The 19217-nt window shown below is 44.5% G+C and overlaps 1 protein-coding gene across 1 annotated transcript in view; it reads right to left on the bottom strand.

Moving 5' to 3' along the window:
* The window catches only part of AHCTF1 (AT-hook containing transcription factor 1), a 1022752-nt gene that overhangs the window by 798655 nt on the left and 204880 nt on the right, over positions 1-19217 (bottom strand). The window contains exon 15 of the mRNA XM_085612122.1: positions 2983-3123. Coding sequence (XP_085468248.1) covers positions 2983-3123 — 141 coding nt within the window. The remainder of the gene's footprint in view (positions 1-2982; positions 3124-19217) is intronic.

Below are 19217 nucleotides of genomic sequence, written 5' to 3'. Positions count from 1 at the left end.
GGGAGTTAAGGTTCTGGGGTTAGACTTAGTAGTCTCCCAGGGACAGTGATGCACTCTGGTTACACCCTCAGCGGCACTAGGGCGGCCGGGTGCAGTGTTGAAGCCCAATGTTATCCAAAGGAGGATAGGGTGTCTCCGGTTGGTGGCCGCTAGCAAGCGGAAAGCTCCTAGGGTTTAGCTCAGGGCAATTGGGATTGTACGTCAGCACAAAAGGTGCACCCTCAGCGGCACTGGGGTGGCCGGGTGCAGAGTGCTGTTTTGGCGCCTGGCGCCCTGTTTGCTATGGAGAGACTCCGGTCGAAAGAAACAATGCAGGCTCGGCGACGAAGATCTTCTGGGTGCGACCACCACTTTGATGGGTAAGTTGAGATGTCTTGAGTTGGCTAGGCACTGTTGGTTGTGGCAAACAAGGCCGTGGGGCGTCGGGTGCAGGGGTGCTTTTTGGCATAGGAAAGTCTTACCCGCTCTTGGTCGCGGTAGAGGGGGGGGTCCTCTGTATTGAGGCTGCAGGCGTCAGCTGGGGTCTTGAGGCTGGTCTGGGATCACCGGATCGTGGGTCACAATCGCCGGAGAGACCTCCTTGTGGTGTTTTTCCACTCTAGCTCAGGCCGGGATCGGCGGGTGCAGAGTGGGCTCCGGCTGCTGCCAGAAGTTGCAAGTTGAACAGTTCCGCTGTTCTCGGAAGACAAGTCTTTTGAAGTGAAGGCAGGCAGGTCCTCCAGGTTTGTTGAGGTTGCTGGCTGCAGGACACACTGGGATTTTGCAGGAGTAGGTTCGAGGGGAGACAGGCTTGTAGGGCTGGGGCCAAGTCAGTGGCCGTTATCCTCTTGTTAGCTTAGCACGGTTCTTCGGTCCTTCTGATCTTCTTTCTCATCGTTTCTGTGTCTGAGGAATCCAGGTTCAGAGTGCCCCCTAAATACTAGACTTAGAGGCGTTACAGGTAGGTAGAGGGCAGGGACCAATGGGTCCCTTCCCTGGGGTGGGTACCACCCTCCAGTGGGAGGGGGAGGGGGGGGAGGAGCCTTTCCCTGGTTGGTTGGGTCCCCCCATCCTCAAGATGGCGGGGACTCCGAGTTGTGCTTCACCTCACCTCCCCCACCTGAGGGGTGAAGTTTGCAGAGGTGGGCACACCTCTCTCCCTCAATTGTTTTTCCTGCCGGTTCTCCCGCCCAAAGTGGGGGGTAGAACCAGTGGGGACCAGTTGCTGAGTACAGCAAGTGGTCTGGAGAGGCTCACAAAGGCGGTATGCCTTTGAAGCGTCCACTTCGTGAACCATGCCCATCCTGGGGGAGGAGGCTTGGCACATCGTCCCACGATGTGCATTGTTTCAGGCCCCCGAGAGCAGCAGGCTCTCAACCCAGGGGTCCAGAAACATGTCTGTTAATGGCAGCCTAAGCAGCCACTCAGTCGGGACATTAGACGTTGGTCAAGTTTCAGGGGGCATCTCTAAGATGCCCTCTGTTGTGCATTTTACATTAAATCCCACACTGGCATCAGTGTGGGTTTAATGTGCTGAGAAGCTTGATACCAAACTTCCCAGTTTTCAGTGTAGCCATTATGGTGCTGTGGAGTTCGCAATGACAAACTCCCAGCACCATATACTCTTAATGGCATCACTACACTTACAATGCCTAAGAATGGACTTGGGCACGGTAGGGGTACAGGGCTCATGCACCTGTACCCTCACCACTGGCATAGTGCACCCAGCTGAAGGGGCGGCTGATCTAGGCCAGGATAGTGGGTTGTAGGCATGGCACACAGGGATGTGTACCATGTCGTTTCTTCACTTTTGTGCTGCACCAAGACACGCAGCCTACACAGGCAGTGTGCGAGTGAAAAGGTGCAGGGCCTCTAAGGGTGGCACATTAAGTGCTGCAGCCCTTATGGGCCTTCCCTGGTCACAGTGCCCTGGGTACCTGTGGTACCATTTACCAGGGGCCTACCTGTGGGCAGGGTTAGTTTTGGGAAAAGAACACAGGCCCTGGCAATCTGATTGGCAGGGACCCAGGGCACACCAAGGAAAAGTGCATCAGTAGTCAGGCAAAAACTTGTGGGGGGGGGGGCGGGGGTTACTGCAACAGAAACTCCCTTTCCTACAGAAACTTACTAGAGTTCAGGAAAAATCTAAAAACCTAGTATTTTTTCCAAATAATTCTGCCATTTTCTGGATCTTCCCAGCCTGTCAAAAACACTTTTGGTCGAGCTCAATGCTTCAGGATCCTGTCAGCAGGAGCCGGAAAAAAGAACTGAAGTAACTGTCACCTGCTTTGCATGATGGTATACTGGTGGTGCCTGGTCCTTTAAAGGCACAGTGTTCTTTTTTAGACATATAATGTTAGCCAAGGAGGCTACTCTGCCCTGCTCCTTTCATCTCTATCATAAAGATAAAAAAGGGTTAGTGAGATATTTCTACTGACTGACACTAAAATTATCTCAAATGTACTTATTCTGGACCCCTTTTTCTCTTCAGGATGAAGAACCTGGCCAGTGTAGCCTAGATAAAGAGACTGCATAATCTGTCTCTTTTTCTTAAGTGTCTTTGCAGGCCTTCCTGAAGAAAGGCGAAAATTTTAACTTAAGAAGATATATATACACAACAACTGCTCCAGGGACCCCACGCATGGGCGGGACTATTCAGCGTTTATGACTACACATGGAAATCCTCCGCAAGAGAACATAGTACATTGCATTCTGGATTAGATTTGAAAAAAAAGAGTGGAGCACTGGATGAGTGTATCCAACAGAAATATTGATGTGAGTACCATTTGCTCATATTTTGAAAGATGTGAAGTTACCCCTGCCTGATCAATTTTGTGAGTACATTTTAATGACAAACTTATTTTGAGCACATCATGATCATTACTCAGCGACTGGTTTGCAATCCATTTAAAATAAAAGTACAATACAACATTTAGTGATAACTTAAATGAAAAAATAACCATTTTAAAAACACTAATTAGAAGTAGTGACATTGTAACACACCTTTCTTAGTGAGATCTTGTGCCTCCGTTAGAAAGCAGTTGAGGATGGAACGTAAATTACTAAGGAGTAATTGACATTGTTGAAGAGCCTGCAGCGTTTGTGAATCAATGAAGTTACACGAGCCATCAAACAACGAAGCACCTTTTGGGAAAAATATAAAGTTATAAAATTAGTTAAAGATGGATTTCACTAAAACTTGTGCATATAAAGTGGCCAAAGTTTTTAATATTGATGTCTCTGGGCAGTTAATTCATTTTATCAACTAGGGTAAGTTGCCTTCGGGATTGCTGAGTGACTTCGAACATGCATGCATGCTTATCGTGCTAAATGCCCTTGACATAATTCTTTAGCAATTTAAAATGTCCATTTCTCCTTGTGGCGGCGGATAGTGTGAGAAAAAAAGCCTTAAGGTACAAAAATCCATTTATGGCAGATGTGAGGAAAAGGTAAATTGGGCTCAAAACCTTGTGTGCTGAAATCAAGACAAATTTACACTTTGCACCCAGCACGGCAAGATCAAGTCCTCCTCAACGTAAAGTAAACCCAAGTAGGAATTCATATGCCCTCTTGAGTAATTCATGAGGATCCGGTTGTGGAGCTGAAGCAGGGAAGTGAGGTGTGAGCGACAAAAGAAAAATACCTGGCCTAACCAGCACCACCGCACATCTTGTACCAGAGAAATTTCAAATTTACAGATGCAATCGTGAGGTGGGTCACAAAAGCTCGAAAAGAAGAGAGGAGGGGATAATGGCATAAAAAAAAAAAAAAAAAAAAAAAGAGGCAGAGAAAATACAGATCATAGTCCACACAAACCTACATAACACAAAAATATTAATAACTCAAACATTAATAGATGCCTTAAGTATGCAATAACGTGCTTGTGCATCTACCTAGTGTGCTCCAAAATAATCTCCTGTCCCCTTTTGTGAAGGTGCACAGAGAAGGGCAACACAGAAAGATGGAGGCAATATATGTTTCTATTCAGATACTGTGCACGGTCTTTCCATCTAGTCAGTGGGTATGGAGTGATGCAGTAATCACTGGTGTCCACTCCAAGCTAATAGGTTAAAGAACTGTAATTTCAGGCCAGAATACAGCAACTCGGGTGTGAATAGGTGATCACAGTTAGTGGACCTTAGGTTCAGGGTTGAAGAGTTGCAATAAAGAATGTCTGAGAGTGAGCTGTGCTATTCACTGCTTTTAATGCAAGAGTCTATCTTGTATGTGGTCTAGGGTTTGGCCAGCCAGCCAGCGTGTTGGTAATATAACTAGGTGGCAGTATGCCAGCAAATTACAGAGTTCTGCTGGCAAAATATGAGGCCTAGTCAAGAGGGGCAGAGGAATATCAGGGAACGCCCACCTGTTGACTATTATAATAGTCTAATCTGTTAAATACTAGCCGGTTTGCAGGTGTTTTAGCTGTACCGAAAGGCATATGTGGGTGGTTATTGTTACTGTTCTGTATTCGATAATGTACTAAGGTAATTATTACTTAATGAAGATTTTATTTTTTTATGAATATAAAAATCAGAACCTAAAAATTGCTGGGGGTTGTTGCCAGGTTCAGGATGGTTGGGGCATAAAAGACGAGTCAGTTAAAGAGACTTATAACAATGAGAAAAAAATACTGGACCTCAGTTTTACTGCTCTAGCCTGAATGACCATCTTGATTCATAGGTGAAAATAATTCTTATGCAAGTTCCTAGAGGAACACTTTTCTTAGTAGGATGAGATGCGCCTGGGTATGCAAACTAATAGTTAAATTAGAAAACTGTGCTCAAGACACAAACAGCTGAGGCACCAATGACAAAGCAATATCCAAACTCAAAAGAAAAGCTCACCTTTGCCAAAATAGTGAGGAGAAAAGCATGCTTGTGGTAAATTTCACAAGAATTCTTATCTACTGATGACTTAGCACTTTAATGTAGCAAATTCTGTCAGGACCGGAGGCGAGGATTATGCTATCCTTCCTTCGCTTTATTGAAAAGCAGCCATTTAAAGTGAACACAAAAACTACCATTCCCATGAGACCTTGGGAATGTCACAATCAAAAAAACTCAACAATAGAGTCCAATAGGTAGAACGTCTGTCCCATCTCAACCAATCAGGAGACTCCAGACGTTTAATAGTCCCTGGTCACAGGCCATTCCACCTCTTTCTTCGCTGCTCGCAGCCAGAGAGAAGTGTGCTTCTCATTTTTTCCTCTTATTGAGTTTGCTGGGGCACTTATAGCTGTTATTGCTCTATTTGCAGTATTTACTGTATCTGCTGTATTCACATTAGTGGACACGAGCGCACACGTTGAGTTGAGCGTTTTGCTAGGTGCGCACCTCACTTGTGTGTTCAATATCTTTCCGGTATTTCCCTTTACCCTAATCAGGTTTTCCTGTCTCGGGTCACCCACTACTCGGGTCGAGCCGATGCCGGCCGCGGAAGCGTTTTCCGTTCCCTCGCAGCCGTGAAATCTGTGGTGCAGGCTCGGCAGTGTGGTCCTCCCGCATTCCGCACACTCTAAGGAATCGGAGCTGCGATGCTGCAGGGAAGCCTTGTCCTGTCTGGAGAGTGAACACCCGCGTTCGCAGGTCTGTACTGCCTTCTGGCAGGTTTGCGTGTGCTACACCTTGCTCAGAGTCCATATGTCATTAGGCCCAACACTCCCTCAAGGGAGTCTGTAATTGCAGGACCTTCTGCCTGTGGGGACCGCCTCCCAGATGGGTTTGCCCTCTATTTTGTGCACCAGGGCTGCAGGGTCTCCACTGAAAGCGATCACTGCCCCCCTAAATACAGGCAAACACCCAGCACCCCCACATTTGGCATACCAGGCTTCTTTGCATTGCTGCAACGTTCCCGTGTTTGGGCCACAGTTCTTCCTTTTGGAGAGCGGCAGGGCTTGCTCCCACTATGGAGCCCTACATGGAGTACAAATGAGAGGAGGACACTCTTGGTGCTCTACAGCGGGATGATGATTTTTACGATGCAGTTGACACATCAATTCATAGGGCAGTTTCAGAGGCTATGGCCCCGCTGGAGGACCGCCTCTCACGCCAGATTGCGCAGGTTTGCGAAAAACGGCAAGGGCCGTGCCGGGCCCTCTACTTTCTAGTTGTCAAAGAGAGACAGACTTATGTTGATGATCTTCATTTATCTTCCATAGGTCGATCACTACAATCTTTCCTTGGCTCTAAAATACCCAAGCGTTGCACACTAGGTTATATTGTGGCAGTAATTTATAAACTCTAGCGATTTATTGACTGATGCTAAAGTAGGAGGTTGTTAATCTATGAAATAATTTGAAAAATATTAGTAGAGGGATCACACAAAAGAACATAAGTTAGATCTAGCATTAACAGTTCAAAGAAGTGAAGCAGCAAGGATTAAATATAAGATTTAATATTCTCTGATAGCACCAAAATTCTAAACAAAATTACTGTACTCAAGGGTGTTATTGGATAAACATCAAGCCAGCACAAATTTCTATTTGAAATGTATAAGCTCTTAACCACTCTTAATATTTAACAAGAAGAACTAACATGTTGTGCTGCAGTAAAGTTCACGATTTTACATTCAGAATTTTAGATCCAAGTTACCTGCCCCGAGGAAGGCTTGTGCAAGCAAGCAGGGGCTGAAATACTTCCACTACACATGAGAAGCAATCTAGAAGGGTTCTGTAGTAATTGATTCCAGTAGCCAAGATGTACTTTAAGTAGGTTTATTGGTAGTAGTTAGTTTATTGAGCTCATGTGATGCAGCCCCACCAAGAGCAGTCTGTCTGCTGCTCAGCCCATACTCCCAACTGTCACACTCAAGTTCCATTCATATCCATCACACTAACATTCCTTGCATCACATTCACACTGGATGAGCAGCTAGGGAGAAAGTAACCTGATAAATATAATACAGGTTACTACATATCCTCCCTCCTTCCACAACACAAAATAAAAACCTCAAATTAGAAAAAGGTCAATACAAGAAAAACCCAAGAAGGAGAAATATGCAACAGTAGAGAAAACGCAAGAAGAAAATGAACCCAAAGATGAAAGGATCAAAGCATAGATACCAAGATAACCAAAATGGATGGTAAAGACAGAAGCACAAGAAAAAGAACGTGCAAAGAAATATATACATGAGATATACATGAAGCAAAGAAAAGCATAGAGATGATGCATAGATAAATATACAGAATATTATATCACCCACATACAGGAGATGCGTAGACAAAGATACAGAATATTATATCACCCACCCATCCTCCTCCTATATAACATTTGATAAAGAACAGAAAAAATGGGTGAAAGACCCCCAAAAGAACCTTCCCAAAAACACAGGTGAATGGATGAACCTAAAGCAGTGGGGTAACACCCACATCCAACAACATCGTATATATAAAAGTTGGGGAAAAGGAAAGAAAGTTGACCGCTATCCATACATCCACTATGACCTAGGGGCAGACAACCAAGAATGTGGCAGAAGGTAAAAAAAATACACCGTACAACAAACGTGCAGCATGACGTGACTTACACATCGTTTGCAAACAAAAGTATATGTGTACCACAGGGTGACTTACACCATAAATATCCCTCAAAGAAGGGTGTGCAAAAACAATTTGCATAAATGGAACATGAACGCATTGGAAACCCTCTGCAATTTTATTTTTTTTAAACATGTGACTCGTACCCATTAGAACCCCTAAGTGGAGGTTAGTAGCGTGAACAAAACAATAGAATACATGGGACTCATACCCTTTGGAAACAGAGTAGACTGTGCAAAATTGTGAAAAAGGGACTGAAACCCAACTTGCTACCCCTCATGTAAGGGACGAAACATGCACAAAATGGGAACGTGACCCATAATGAAAACTTTGTAAATGGGACTGAAACCCATTACTTGAGTAAAAGGGAATGACACCCCTTAAGCCACCCCTCCTGTTAGGGTAATTTGACTTTGAGTGGAAATGGGACTAAAATCCATTCCCATCCCTCAAGAAAGGGATACTGGCAACTAAAAACAAGCCAATTCCACCAAAACAATACCTCCAAAGAGTGTGGTATTACAAACCACAAGAACGAGTGACCATAGAGCATAAAAACACAAGCATTGGCATAGCCAATAGGTCTCGCCTTTGGGACCTTTTAAGTGTTTAGCCATGCAACAGTTGTTGTTGCACCAAGGATATTGTGCTGCATAACTAAATACTTATAAGGTCTCAAAAGCGAGACCTATTGGCTATGCCAATGTTTGTTTTTAATGTGAGCGACCTACTTAGGACACCAAGCAAGACATACCGAGGGGAGTGAGAGGCCTTCTTAGTATGGGAGCAATTTTGTGGGTGGATGCACCTTTAAATGAAAAAATTTCTCGGTGGAAACCTCCCATTGCCTTCTCCGTACTGTCTGCAACGGTTTATCCAAAAAGTTTAGACAGGTTATTAAAAGATAGTACATTTGTATTCGAATAGGCTAACGATCCATTTAGCAACCTTGAGGAGGGGACTAGGCATTGAGCAACTAGGGATTTGCCCTGCTGACAATGGAGAGGGAACTGCAAGGTGCCAGGTTGCAAGACAAATGGCAGCACCCATGCTTTAGCTTAAACATCTTAAGCTAAAGTCGGGTGCCGAGATTGCTTCAAAAGGAAAGAATTGTCTATTTCTTTACTTTTGAAGCAATCACAGCACCCGACTTTAGCCTAAGATGTTTAAGCTAAAGCACGGGTGCCACCATTAACAGAATGGCTCACGGAGAACATCAAAGCGAAAGTAAAAGTAATAGCGATCAAGCACGGCGCGCACGCACATGCACTGTAGCACATGCACTGTAGCTCTAGGCTGGCCATGGTGGCCCTTTTTGGAGCCCTCACAAAAAATGCGTTGGGTCAGGCGAGAACTAAAAAATACGAGTCTAGGGAGTAAGTAACCAGATACCTACAACAAAGGTTACTACAGGTGCATCAACAAAACCAAAGGGAACATACTATATAAATAGGCACAACTGCTTTATTACAAACATAGCCTCCAAAGACAAAGTAAAAAGAATCAGCTATATTTAAAAGTAATTAGAGACACCCTAATTCGATTTTTTTTTTTTAATTTGATAAATGATTAACTTTTCCCTGGGCAGCACTTATTCACCAAGCATGATGTATATAAAAGACGCCGGTAGTGTGTGTGTGTGTGTGTGTATATATTTGTATGTATAGACACATTTTACTGCTAATAAATACTATGATAGATGGGAATGAACTGCTTAACATTTTGCACTTCACCTTTTCCTCCCCCTTTTGGCAATGAGATGTGGGATGAAGTAAAGTGATTGGGAACGTATAAATACATAGCCTTGACTGTTCTCACTTTGTTCCTCTGTGATGTTGTGGCAGATAATCCGTATGTCTAGATGGGTCATTTTCACAAATCAATAGTAATTGCTGTTAAAAGTATGTATATTTTGTATACCACTTGGAAGGTCTTGGGGGAGACAACAGCAAAAGGTTCACAGATTCAAGGTACGAATGGAATCAGCCTTCTGGCTAGAGGTGACAGATACTTCTGAGACAGAACCATGGGGGATGAGTGCTTCTGGACTTGTGAAACAGGAGGCAAGTTGTTAAAAGGGAGCTATACATAGGATTTCAGCACGCTTAAAATAAGGCTGTAATGGCAAGTACAGGGAAAAGGGTAAACGGAAGTCAATTCAGCATTTTATCTTAGATATTATTCCGAAGTCAATTCTGCATTTAGCTTAGATATTATTCTAAATGGATTTAACAATAAAATTAAAAGGTGCAGTTCTGCTGTACTAAGTGTTGGGCCTCCGCAATCCTACTGTTTCAAGAGACCTATTTTATGAGAACCAATTGTGGGTTTCTGGGTAAGAACAGCTTTTAATTGAGTGCTTAATACACCGTTCACCAACAATTCTACAAAGTAACAATATAAATAAATAAATAAAATATTGTTTAAAACCATACATACTTTGACCAAAAAGGACATAGCTACAAGCTTGCTTAAATGACACCCCTGGACATTTCTGAAACAAACAACAAATCTGATCCCTTGAGACATTGCTAGTAAAGAACCCTGCTGGCACTATGACGCTTGGAGTGAAATATAATACATTTATGCATGGAGAGCTGCACAGATTTAGGGTGAGGACATGGAGCACTTGCAGAGGGTCCCAACTGCCTGGCTTTGCATCACTTCCAGGACAGTACATTTGGTGTGTTCTGGGACCCTTTAGAGTTCATGTTCACTTTTATTCCTCATCAGTATATAATTGTGTGAGAAAGTGCCATCTTTCTTGCATGATATGCCCCCACTTTTTGCTGAATGTACTTTGACCAAGTGTGCCCTGGACTCCTGCCAATCAGGTGCCCAGGGCCTATGTTACTTCCCTAAAAACCTAAACTCCCAAATTGGCAAATGCTGGCCACATGTCAGCCCCTGGTAAATGGTACCCTAGGTACCCAGGGCCTTGTGACCAGGGAAGGCCTCTAAGGGCTGCAGCACTTATTGTGCCATCCTTAGAGGCCCTGTACCCTAACACAACCGCACTGCCCTTGCAGGCTGAGTGTCTGGGTAAACGGCAAAACAAAGAGTCGACATGGCACACATCCCTGTGTGCCATCCCACAACCTACACTGCCCTGGCATACATCAGCCACCCCTCTAGCTGGGTGCCCTATGCCAGTGGTGTGGGCACAGGAGCATGAGCCTTGTGCCCCTACAGTACCCAGGTACATTCCTGGGCTCTGTAAATGCAGTTCTGCCATTTAAGAGTACATGGTGCTGGGAGCTCGTCAAACACGAACTCCACAGCACCATAATGGCAACACTGAAGACTGAAGTTTAGTATCAAACTGCTCAGCACATTAAACCTGCACTGATGCCAGTGTGGGATTTAATGTACAAAGCACTACAGAGGGCATCTTAGAGATGCCCCCTGAAACCTAACCTACAATCCACGTCTGGTCTGGGAGGCTGCCTAGGCTGCCACACAGCAGATATGTTGCTGGACCCCTGGGTGGAGAGCCCCTGCTCCCCAGGGCCTGCAACAATGCACATCCTGGGCGAGGTGCTAGGTCTCCTCCCCCAGAATGGGCAGGGGGAAGCTTCAAAGGCATGCCACCTTTGTGAGCTTCTCCAGGCCACTTGCTGTACCCAGCAAACTGGCCCCCACTCTGGCGGGAAGACTGGCCGGAAACCCAAAGTAAGGACAGGGGATGTGCCAGCCTGCCAACCCCACCCCTCAGGTGGGAGGGGCGAGGTGAAGCACATCTCCGGGCGCTCGCCATCTTGAAGATGGGAAGCCCTGCCCAATCAGGAATAGGCTACTGCCCCCCTCCCACAGGAGAGTGGCAGGATAGGGGGTGTACCCACCCCAGGGACCTATTGGTCTCTGCCCTTTACCTACCTGTAACACCCCTAAATCTAGTATTTAGAGGCACCCTGAACCGTCCTTCAGATTCCGAAAAAGCAAAGAAGAGCAATAAGAAAGAAGACCTGCCCTGCAGCTGCTAAGAAGAGGAAGACACCAACTGCTTTGGCACCAGCCCTACCAGCCTGTCGACCCTCGAACCTGCTCCTGCTAAATCCCGGCACCTCTTGTGGCCAGCAGCCTCACAAACCCCTGAGGACCTGGCTACCCTGTGACTCTTGAGTATCTGGGACTCCCATGAGCAGTGGCTCTGCTCAAAGCAAGTTTCTAACCCCTGGCATCAGCCCGGAACCACGAACCCTGCACACACTGCACCCACCAAGCCTGGCCTGTGCTGGAGTGAACAAAGACCACAAGGACGACCCCCCAGTGACTGTGACCCCGAGTCCGGCACCCAAGGACTTCCCTCGATGCTCCGGACGACGCCTGCAGCCTCAGAACCAGGTGCCCCCCCAACCGCGATCAACAGAGGGTAAGACTTCCCGACACCAAAAGGCACCCCTGCACCCGGCGCACCACGGCCCCCTGTGCCCGACTCCTGGGTACCTACCTATACTCCAACTACCCAACTTACCTCTCGAAGTGATGGTGGCACCTGAAGAATCTTTGTCCCCGAGCTTGCAGCCTTCGTTCATCCTGGAGCTTTCCCATTGAAATCCATTGAGCGCCCAAAGGCTCAAAAGCACCCTGCACCCAGCCGCCAGAGTGGCCCTGGCAGTGCAACTTCTACTCCTACCTACTTCCCCATTTGCCCTGAGCAAGTGACCAGGAGCTCAGCTCCCACAGCCGCGTGGCCTGCTAGTCAGCAGCCACCAACCAAGGCCCCGCTGCCTCCCATAGGATAACATTGGGCCCAACTCACTCTGCACCTGGCCGCCCCAGTGCCGCTGAGGGTGTAACAACTGTACCAACCTGACCCTGGGAGACCCGGGAGTCTGTGCCCAGAACCTTAACTCTGCCCGTCGAGTACTTACCCAAAAGCCGATAACCCCATTTTCTTCCATAGGGTAACATGGACTGCTTTCTTCTGAAATTTCTTTTAAGTGTGGAGTTTCTAAAACTTAAAATATTCACCTAAAATTAACCGAGTAACGAAAACGGAAATACTCACCTGCTATTAGGAGAGATCCCAGTGCTGGATCTTGGTGCCCAGGACTGACCCTGAAAAGTACTCACAACCGTACTTATCACTAACCCAATTTTCTTCCATCGGAAATCATTGACTGTTTTTCTGTGAAATTTCTTCTAAGTGTCGATTTTTGCAAACTACAAATATTCTTTAAAAATCGTACCAACTGTGAAAATGTAATTACTTACCTGTTTTAGATAGAGGTCCCAGTGCTGAGCCTAGGAGCCCAGCCTACTTTACCTGTAACTTGAATTTTCTCCCATAGGGAATCATTGACTGTTTTTTTATGAAATTTCTTCTAAGTGTCAACTTTTAAAATAGCAAAATATTGCCTACAAATCACAACAGTAACTAAAACGAATGTACTCACTTGTTTCCAAGACCTGTCCCAGGACTGAATCTAGGATTCAGGCCTGGAATTAGAAAAGTAATCCTGAAAGTAATCTATTGCAAATAACTTAAAACTCACATTGAGCTCAATGTATTATTGTGCTTGAAATTGTGTTGCCTATTGCAAAAACCTGTAACTATTACCTACAAAAGTCAATTGCATATTGCAAAAGTATTTAACTAAAGCCTCTCATTCTGAAAAAGTATATTTTGATACCAATTGTTGGTTCTAAAATAAAACCATATAATTTTTTATATAAACCATTGGCCTAGAGTTCAGTTCTTGAGTGTGAGACCATTTGCTGACTGTACAACAAATGCTTTACACTGTCCTCTGATACTGCCTTACTGCTCGACCAAGCTACCACTTTAGAGAGTAAGGTTATATCTAACTTTAGCCTCTGCCAAACCTCTGGGGACTGTGGACTCTGTACACACTGTACCTATTTGTGAACAGTATATACAGAGCCACTTTCTCACACATTATCATCGAGATTAGATGAAATTATTAGGCACGTAACAGATGCCATTTGGATGGCTGAAGCAAAAGAGAAGCTCACTGCCTGATGACGTTTCAGGTGGGTTTCTCCAGGGACCTCTGATAGAGGAATGTATAGAGGCCGACAGAAAAAATCCTTTAGAGGGGGGGAAGGTCTATTCAAACAGATAATCACAGATGTGAAAAGAGCCCCATGAGTGCATTAAAGTACTAGGTGGTGAATGTGGAATAAATTCTGAAAACAGCGACTGAGCAAAACGGAGGCATCCGCTAGGCAAGAGAGAAGTATCTGCAGAAGACTAATGGACTACGTGGAGCACCTTCTGGGCGAGAAGATTCTGACCTAACAATTTTTAAGTTATATCCCAATGCAGGGGCTTAGTCACACCAAAAAAGATATGCAAAACAATAAACTTTCCTTAGATTAATATATCTCTGGAAATAAGGAAGGCGCCAGGACTAAATGGCTTTCTGCTATATATTCTTTTTTTTAAACGTTCCTAAGAAACCTCTTCTAACGTGTGGGAAATGATTAGAAAGAAAGGCGCTCTACTGGAATACCTGAGTGAGGCAATTATCACATTTATACCCTGAGAGAAACCTCATCCAAAGCTCTGTGCTTCATATAGGCAAATCCCCCTTAACATTGAGTCTAAGACACTGGCTAACGCCATGACCAACGAGTTGATTAGGCCTCTGGTGTAAGACAACTTTGACCAGAATGCATCAAATAGATTTCCCAGCTACATCATCAGGTGCCCGCATAAAGTCTTAGCAAATGCTCACTTGCATACTGACCTTCTGGCTCTAATGATGGAGCTACGGAAAAAGCCCCCAATAACTAGAGTAGACATACCTGTTCCACACCCTCAAAAAAGTGAACTTTAGAACTGGTTGCCTCAGCTGCATCAAAATAATATACAAGAAAGGCATGCCAATTGGTCCCTTTTTCACCTAAAGAGATCCTTTAGAGGGGGACCCTTGAATCAGTTGCTTTTTTTGCAGGACAAAACAGCTTCTAGCGGAGTGAAATAAGCTTGATCATCCATGTTAGGAAATCAAAGAGAGCCCGGGAAGATATGTCGCAATTTCTGGGACCCCACAACAGTATGCACAAAGATTGGCGGAGGTGCTTTACCTCTTCCGGGGAGGGAAAGAGACCCAAGGCTTGGACAGGAGCGGGTAGGTTGGGTCTGGTAGGTTGGGTCTGGGGTGTGTGTGTGTGTGGGGGGTGTTTTTATGGGGTGTGTGTGTGTGTGGGGGGCGTGTGTGCGTGTGTGTGGGGTGTGTGTGTGGGGTGTGTTTTGGAGGGGGGTAAAATATACTATAAAACAGGCAAACCGCTGCACATGTAAATATTTGGATTTAGTATACACGAGTATCCACATAAAGGAGGAAGAGTTGTGTTCGGAGCGGAATGGGACTATACGTTAGGAGCCCTAGCACTGCGACATACACATTTATAATATCTCCATATTATGTAGGGTGGTACATTTCAAGCTGGTGGTCGTTCTTAAGCTGCTGAATGTTCACCAGAATTACACTTAACAGTAGATCTTCTTCAATAAGTTACTACACTAGTGTGGTCTTTCTTCTTGAAAGGAGGTAAAGAGTATTTCTGAGTCTCAAGAGCTATTAGTATGCATATAAAGAGGAACAGAGTACAACATCCAATTATTCCATTGGGCGGGACACAGGATTGTGTTGAATATCTGGATGTTTGAGCAGAGGGATTATCCAGCAGATCAGCTGAAAACATTAGTGTCAGCCATAGAATTATTCAGGTCAACTACTTTCACAGAGTTTATAACAATGGAGAAACCATAGTGTGGCCACTAGAACTGCTTACAATGGCCCAATGGAAGGCTTTTAGGGCAGTAGAACTGCACAAGTTACCAATATTTTGTTAGATGTGATGGGTTGACAGTGACCACTATGGTTGTACTGCTTGATCTAGTAGAAGGCTGAGCTCAATGAAGGTGCCACATTTTTGATTAAGCTGCACTAAGCGCACACTGACAAATACTCAATGGACAGCAAAGCAACTGCCTTATGGAAATGGCTCTGTGGCATAGACAGTTATCTTGTTGGAAACACATAATTATAAGGCCAGAGCACCCCCTGGAGGCATACTAAAATGTGGGGTTGCTGTATGGATCACCACCAAATGTTCAGTACCAACCTCTGATTACGTGCGCCTTGACTGGAGAACCATCATAAACTACACATTTACCCATATGTGGGTTTGGAAAGAAAGCTTAATCTTGTTTCAGGATTCAGGACTTGACTTGCTGTTACTGCAACAATGCCTTCACTGAGTAAAGAGTAACTATGCGAAAAGCATTAGACATTTGTTGCCAAATCATCAATGATATACATAAGAAAATGAACTTGTGTTACAGTGTAACAGCAACATAACCTTAATTTTGATGACTCAATCCAGTCAGTCAGTCAAAAGTACTTTATTCTGCAGCCAAGAGCCATAAAAGTAAGCATTTAAAAAAAACACATTTTATTGAAATACATTTTATACATAAAAGCTTAGGTCACATAAAAATATTAAAAATAACGGTTCAGAACAATTAAAGGGCATCCGGCTTTACTATTTTGAACACATATAGACCTACAAGGGGTACAACATATAAAGTGCAACAGTGCTGAGCATTAGACCAAGGACTACAATCATTGTCTCATAAAGTGCACATTATAATAGTTTGAAGAAAAAAACATGTTTGCACTAATTGAGGTAACAGGGTGGCTACTGCGGCGGAAATATTTTCCTATGTCTGATAGCCCTTATTAAAAAGCTTGCTACCACATAGCAGACCATGGGAGATAGTAACATTTGAAGACCGAGCAGAGCCGGCCTGACTTGGACAAATTGGCAGTCTCTAAGTAATGGTAAAATATGTTTTATGCGCAAAGAATCGTAGTGGGCGCAGAAAAACATAAAATGAAGAGTATCCTGCTCTGAAAAATTATCACAGGGGGAGGGTTTTAGTGAACCAGGTTTCCAGTAACCTTGGGGAAATGCCAAAAGTCAGGGGACCACATTCAAACGAAATCTGGTCAGAACAAAACAATGATATGCTTTATTGACATAAGATAGGTATGGCTGCATCTGTGGACCTAAGCACAATATGACAAACCTCCTCACAGACTGTTTGGCTAATTCCATCTCCTTCCTAAACCCCTGCCGCTTGTCCAGAAACTGCTGTTTGAAGTCTCGGACTCAATCCATTTTAACACAATGACATCATGAAGCCAGGTGAAAGAAGCACATGTATACTTACCAACAAAATAAATATTTAAAATGTTGCAGTAATGATTTTGGCATCTAATTAGGAGGCTGGCAGTAGCGAAGCCCAAGCTGTCAAAAATCAATACTATGGTGTGGATGAAGGCAGTACATGTATAGAACTTAACTGATACATGTTGTTCTGGTTGAATCTCAGAAATTACTCAGTACAACACTTTGTTATTGTTAGGATTAATGTCTATTGGAGAAGGTGAACTGTCACTTCCGAGGAAGCTAAAGTATGCCTACTAAGATACTGAAAGTCTTCTGCAGTGCTGACCTGCGATTAATAATGGCTGGAGGGCTTTTCCTTACAGCTACATATGAAAGGGAAATCTATGGAATCAAAGAACGACCATATGGAACTATTTACCCAAATATCACAAGCCTTTCAATACAAATCTTGTTCAAGCATATTATTCCAATAACGGATATAAACACTGCAGAATGAGCCCCACATCTGAGTTGTCTTTTTTTTTCTTAAAAAAGGAGCAGTTACAAAAATACATATGAAAATCATCTTGGCGTTCTAATAAACCATTGAGAACCATTCTTTATCTTAGATCAATGGTTGACTGAACACATGAGTGGCCTGCAACGGTTAAAATTAATACATCCATAGATCATAAGGTTAGTCCATCATAGATATTGTGCCATTATATCATGATTACAAAATAAAAAGTCAGGATTACTAGCCTCACCCAAATTTGAAACAATCCATGATTGAACGTTCAGATCTGACCAATACCATATACTCCTTCCTGTGACACTCAGGTATAGGAATTGATCGTGCAAAACAATATATAAAGAGGTAACACTATTCGAGACTAAGTCAGTCAATAATCTCATAGACCAAAGAATATACACTCTCAAATTGGGCATGCCTCACCTCCCCCAAATGGGAGGGTATATGACCAGCCCCTCAAATACCTAGACCCCTTACGACGCTCATTTCAACATCCAGCCCTACTGCAAGCCAATCATCGAAGCCCAGATTATCTGCTCTCCAATCGGACATTGGTGGCCAGATCATACCCCCACCCCGCCGCCTCCTAGCACCACTCCCTTTACAGTTGTAAAGGGTTTTCTCTAAATTGTCCATGGTAAATAAAAGCACAAAACATTGCTGTACAGTAGGTGGTTCAGGGCTTTGCCATACTGTTGCTCTTAGGAGGCGTGCAACCGCCATAGAGATGAAGATAAAATATAGCTGCCTCAAATCCCCTGAGGGGCCCTAATTAATGCCAAATGACATAATAATAATAATACCGCATTTTCTAGAGCGCGAACAGCTACCTCACAAGGAGGTGTCCCGGCGCTAGGAGCAGGCATAGATACAGATACCAATTTAAGCAATTAGCGTGGTTGGGTGAAGAGCCAGGTCTTCAACATCTGCTTAAAGCAGGATTCGGAGGGGGCCTGCTGAAGCTCTGGGGGCAGGGAGTTCCATAGCGCCGCCACATTGGCCGAGAAGGTTCTTCCTCCCAGCCGAGCCCTTTTTATTCGTGGAACTACTAACTGAACACGGCAGTTGGAGCGAAGGGAGCGAGCCTGGGTGTATCTCGGCAACCGAACTCTCAGGTAGTTTGGGCAGGAACCATACAAAGATCTAAAGGCCAGCGTGAGTGCCTTAAATTTGATCATGCTGGCTACAGGTAGCCAGTGAAGTGAGAGAAGAGGCGGAGAGACTGAATGCTTGAATGGAATATGCATTAACAGTCTCGCACCCGCATTCTGGACCATTTGCAATCGCTGAGTTAGGTACTTTGGCAAGCCCAGATAGAGGCCGTTAGCGTAATCCAGTCTAGATGTTACTGTGGCATGGATTACTGTTTTTCGGCAACTCTCTGGTAGAAGTCGCAGAATCTTCTGAAGATTCCTCAACTTACCTAGACAGCAACCAACTACCTGTTGGATATGCGAGGCGAAGGACAGGTTATTGTCCCAACACACCCCCAGGTTTTTTGCCATTTGGCTAGGAGAAGGGGCCGGTCCCATCACCGTCGGCCACCAAAGCTCAGAGGGGGAGGGGAGCCTTTTCCGAAGAAAATCAGTTCCGTCTTGTCCGCATTAAGTTTTAATTTGTTGGTGTTCATCCAACACGCAACGTCTTGGAGCTGGGCTGATATGGATCTCTTTTGTAAACAACTTCCTCCAAAAGGTATCAATCCCTTCTTTCATTGCCTGCAGTCTCCTACAAGCATAAAACATATGCACCATGTCTGCAGGCCCCACCATACAGAGGGGGCACTTATCAACTCTCTTGCCCAAACTGAATATTTTGGCAGGTGTATAGTAGAAATTAACCATAGTTTTGTAGTGCTGGGTTCTCAAGGTAGAAGTGAGAAGCACTTTCCTACCAACCTAAATTGAAGTCTGCAGATCTATACCCTGTATCCCCAGCTTTTATTCCCATCTGTCTCTTGTGATTCTAGCTCTTCCGGTACCATATTAATCAGGGATGTATAGGTCTGGCTAATCTAATCTTACTT

This window comes from Triturus cristatus, chromosome 6 (genome assembly GCF_964204655.1).
Source record: "Triturus cristatus chromosome 6, aTriCri1.1, whole genome shotgun sequence".
NCBI classification, from domain to species: Eukaryota; Metazoa; Chordata; class Amphibia; order Caudata; family Salamandridae; genus Triturus; species Triturus cristatus.
Note: the sequence above shows the minus strand (reverse complement) of the source record. Positions and strands in the feature narration are given on the sequence as shown.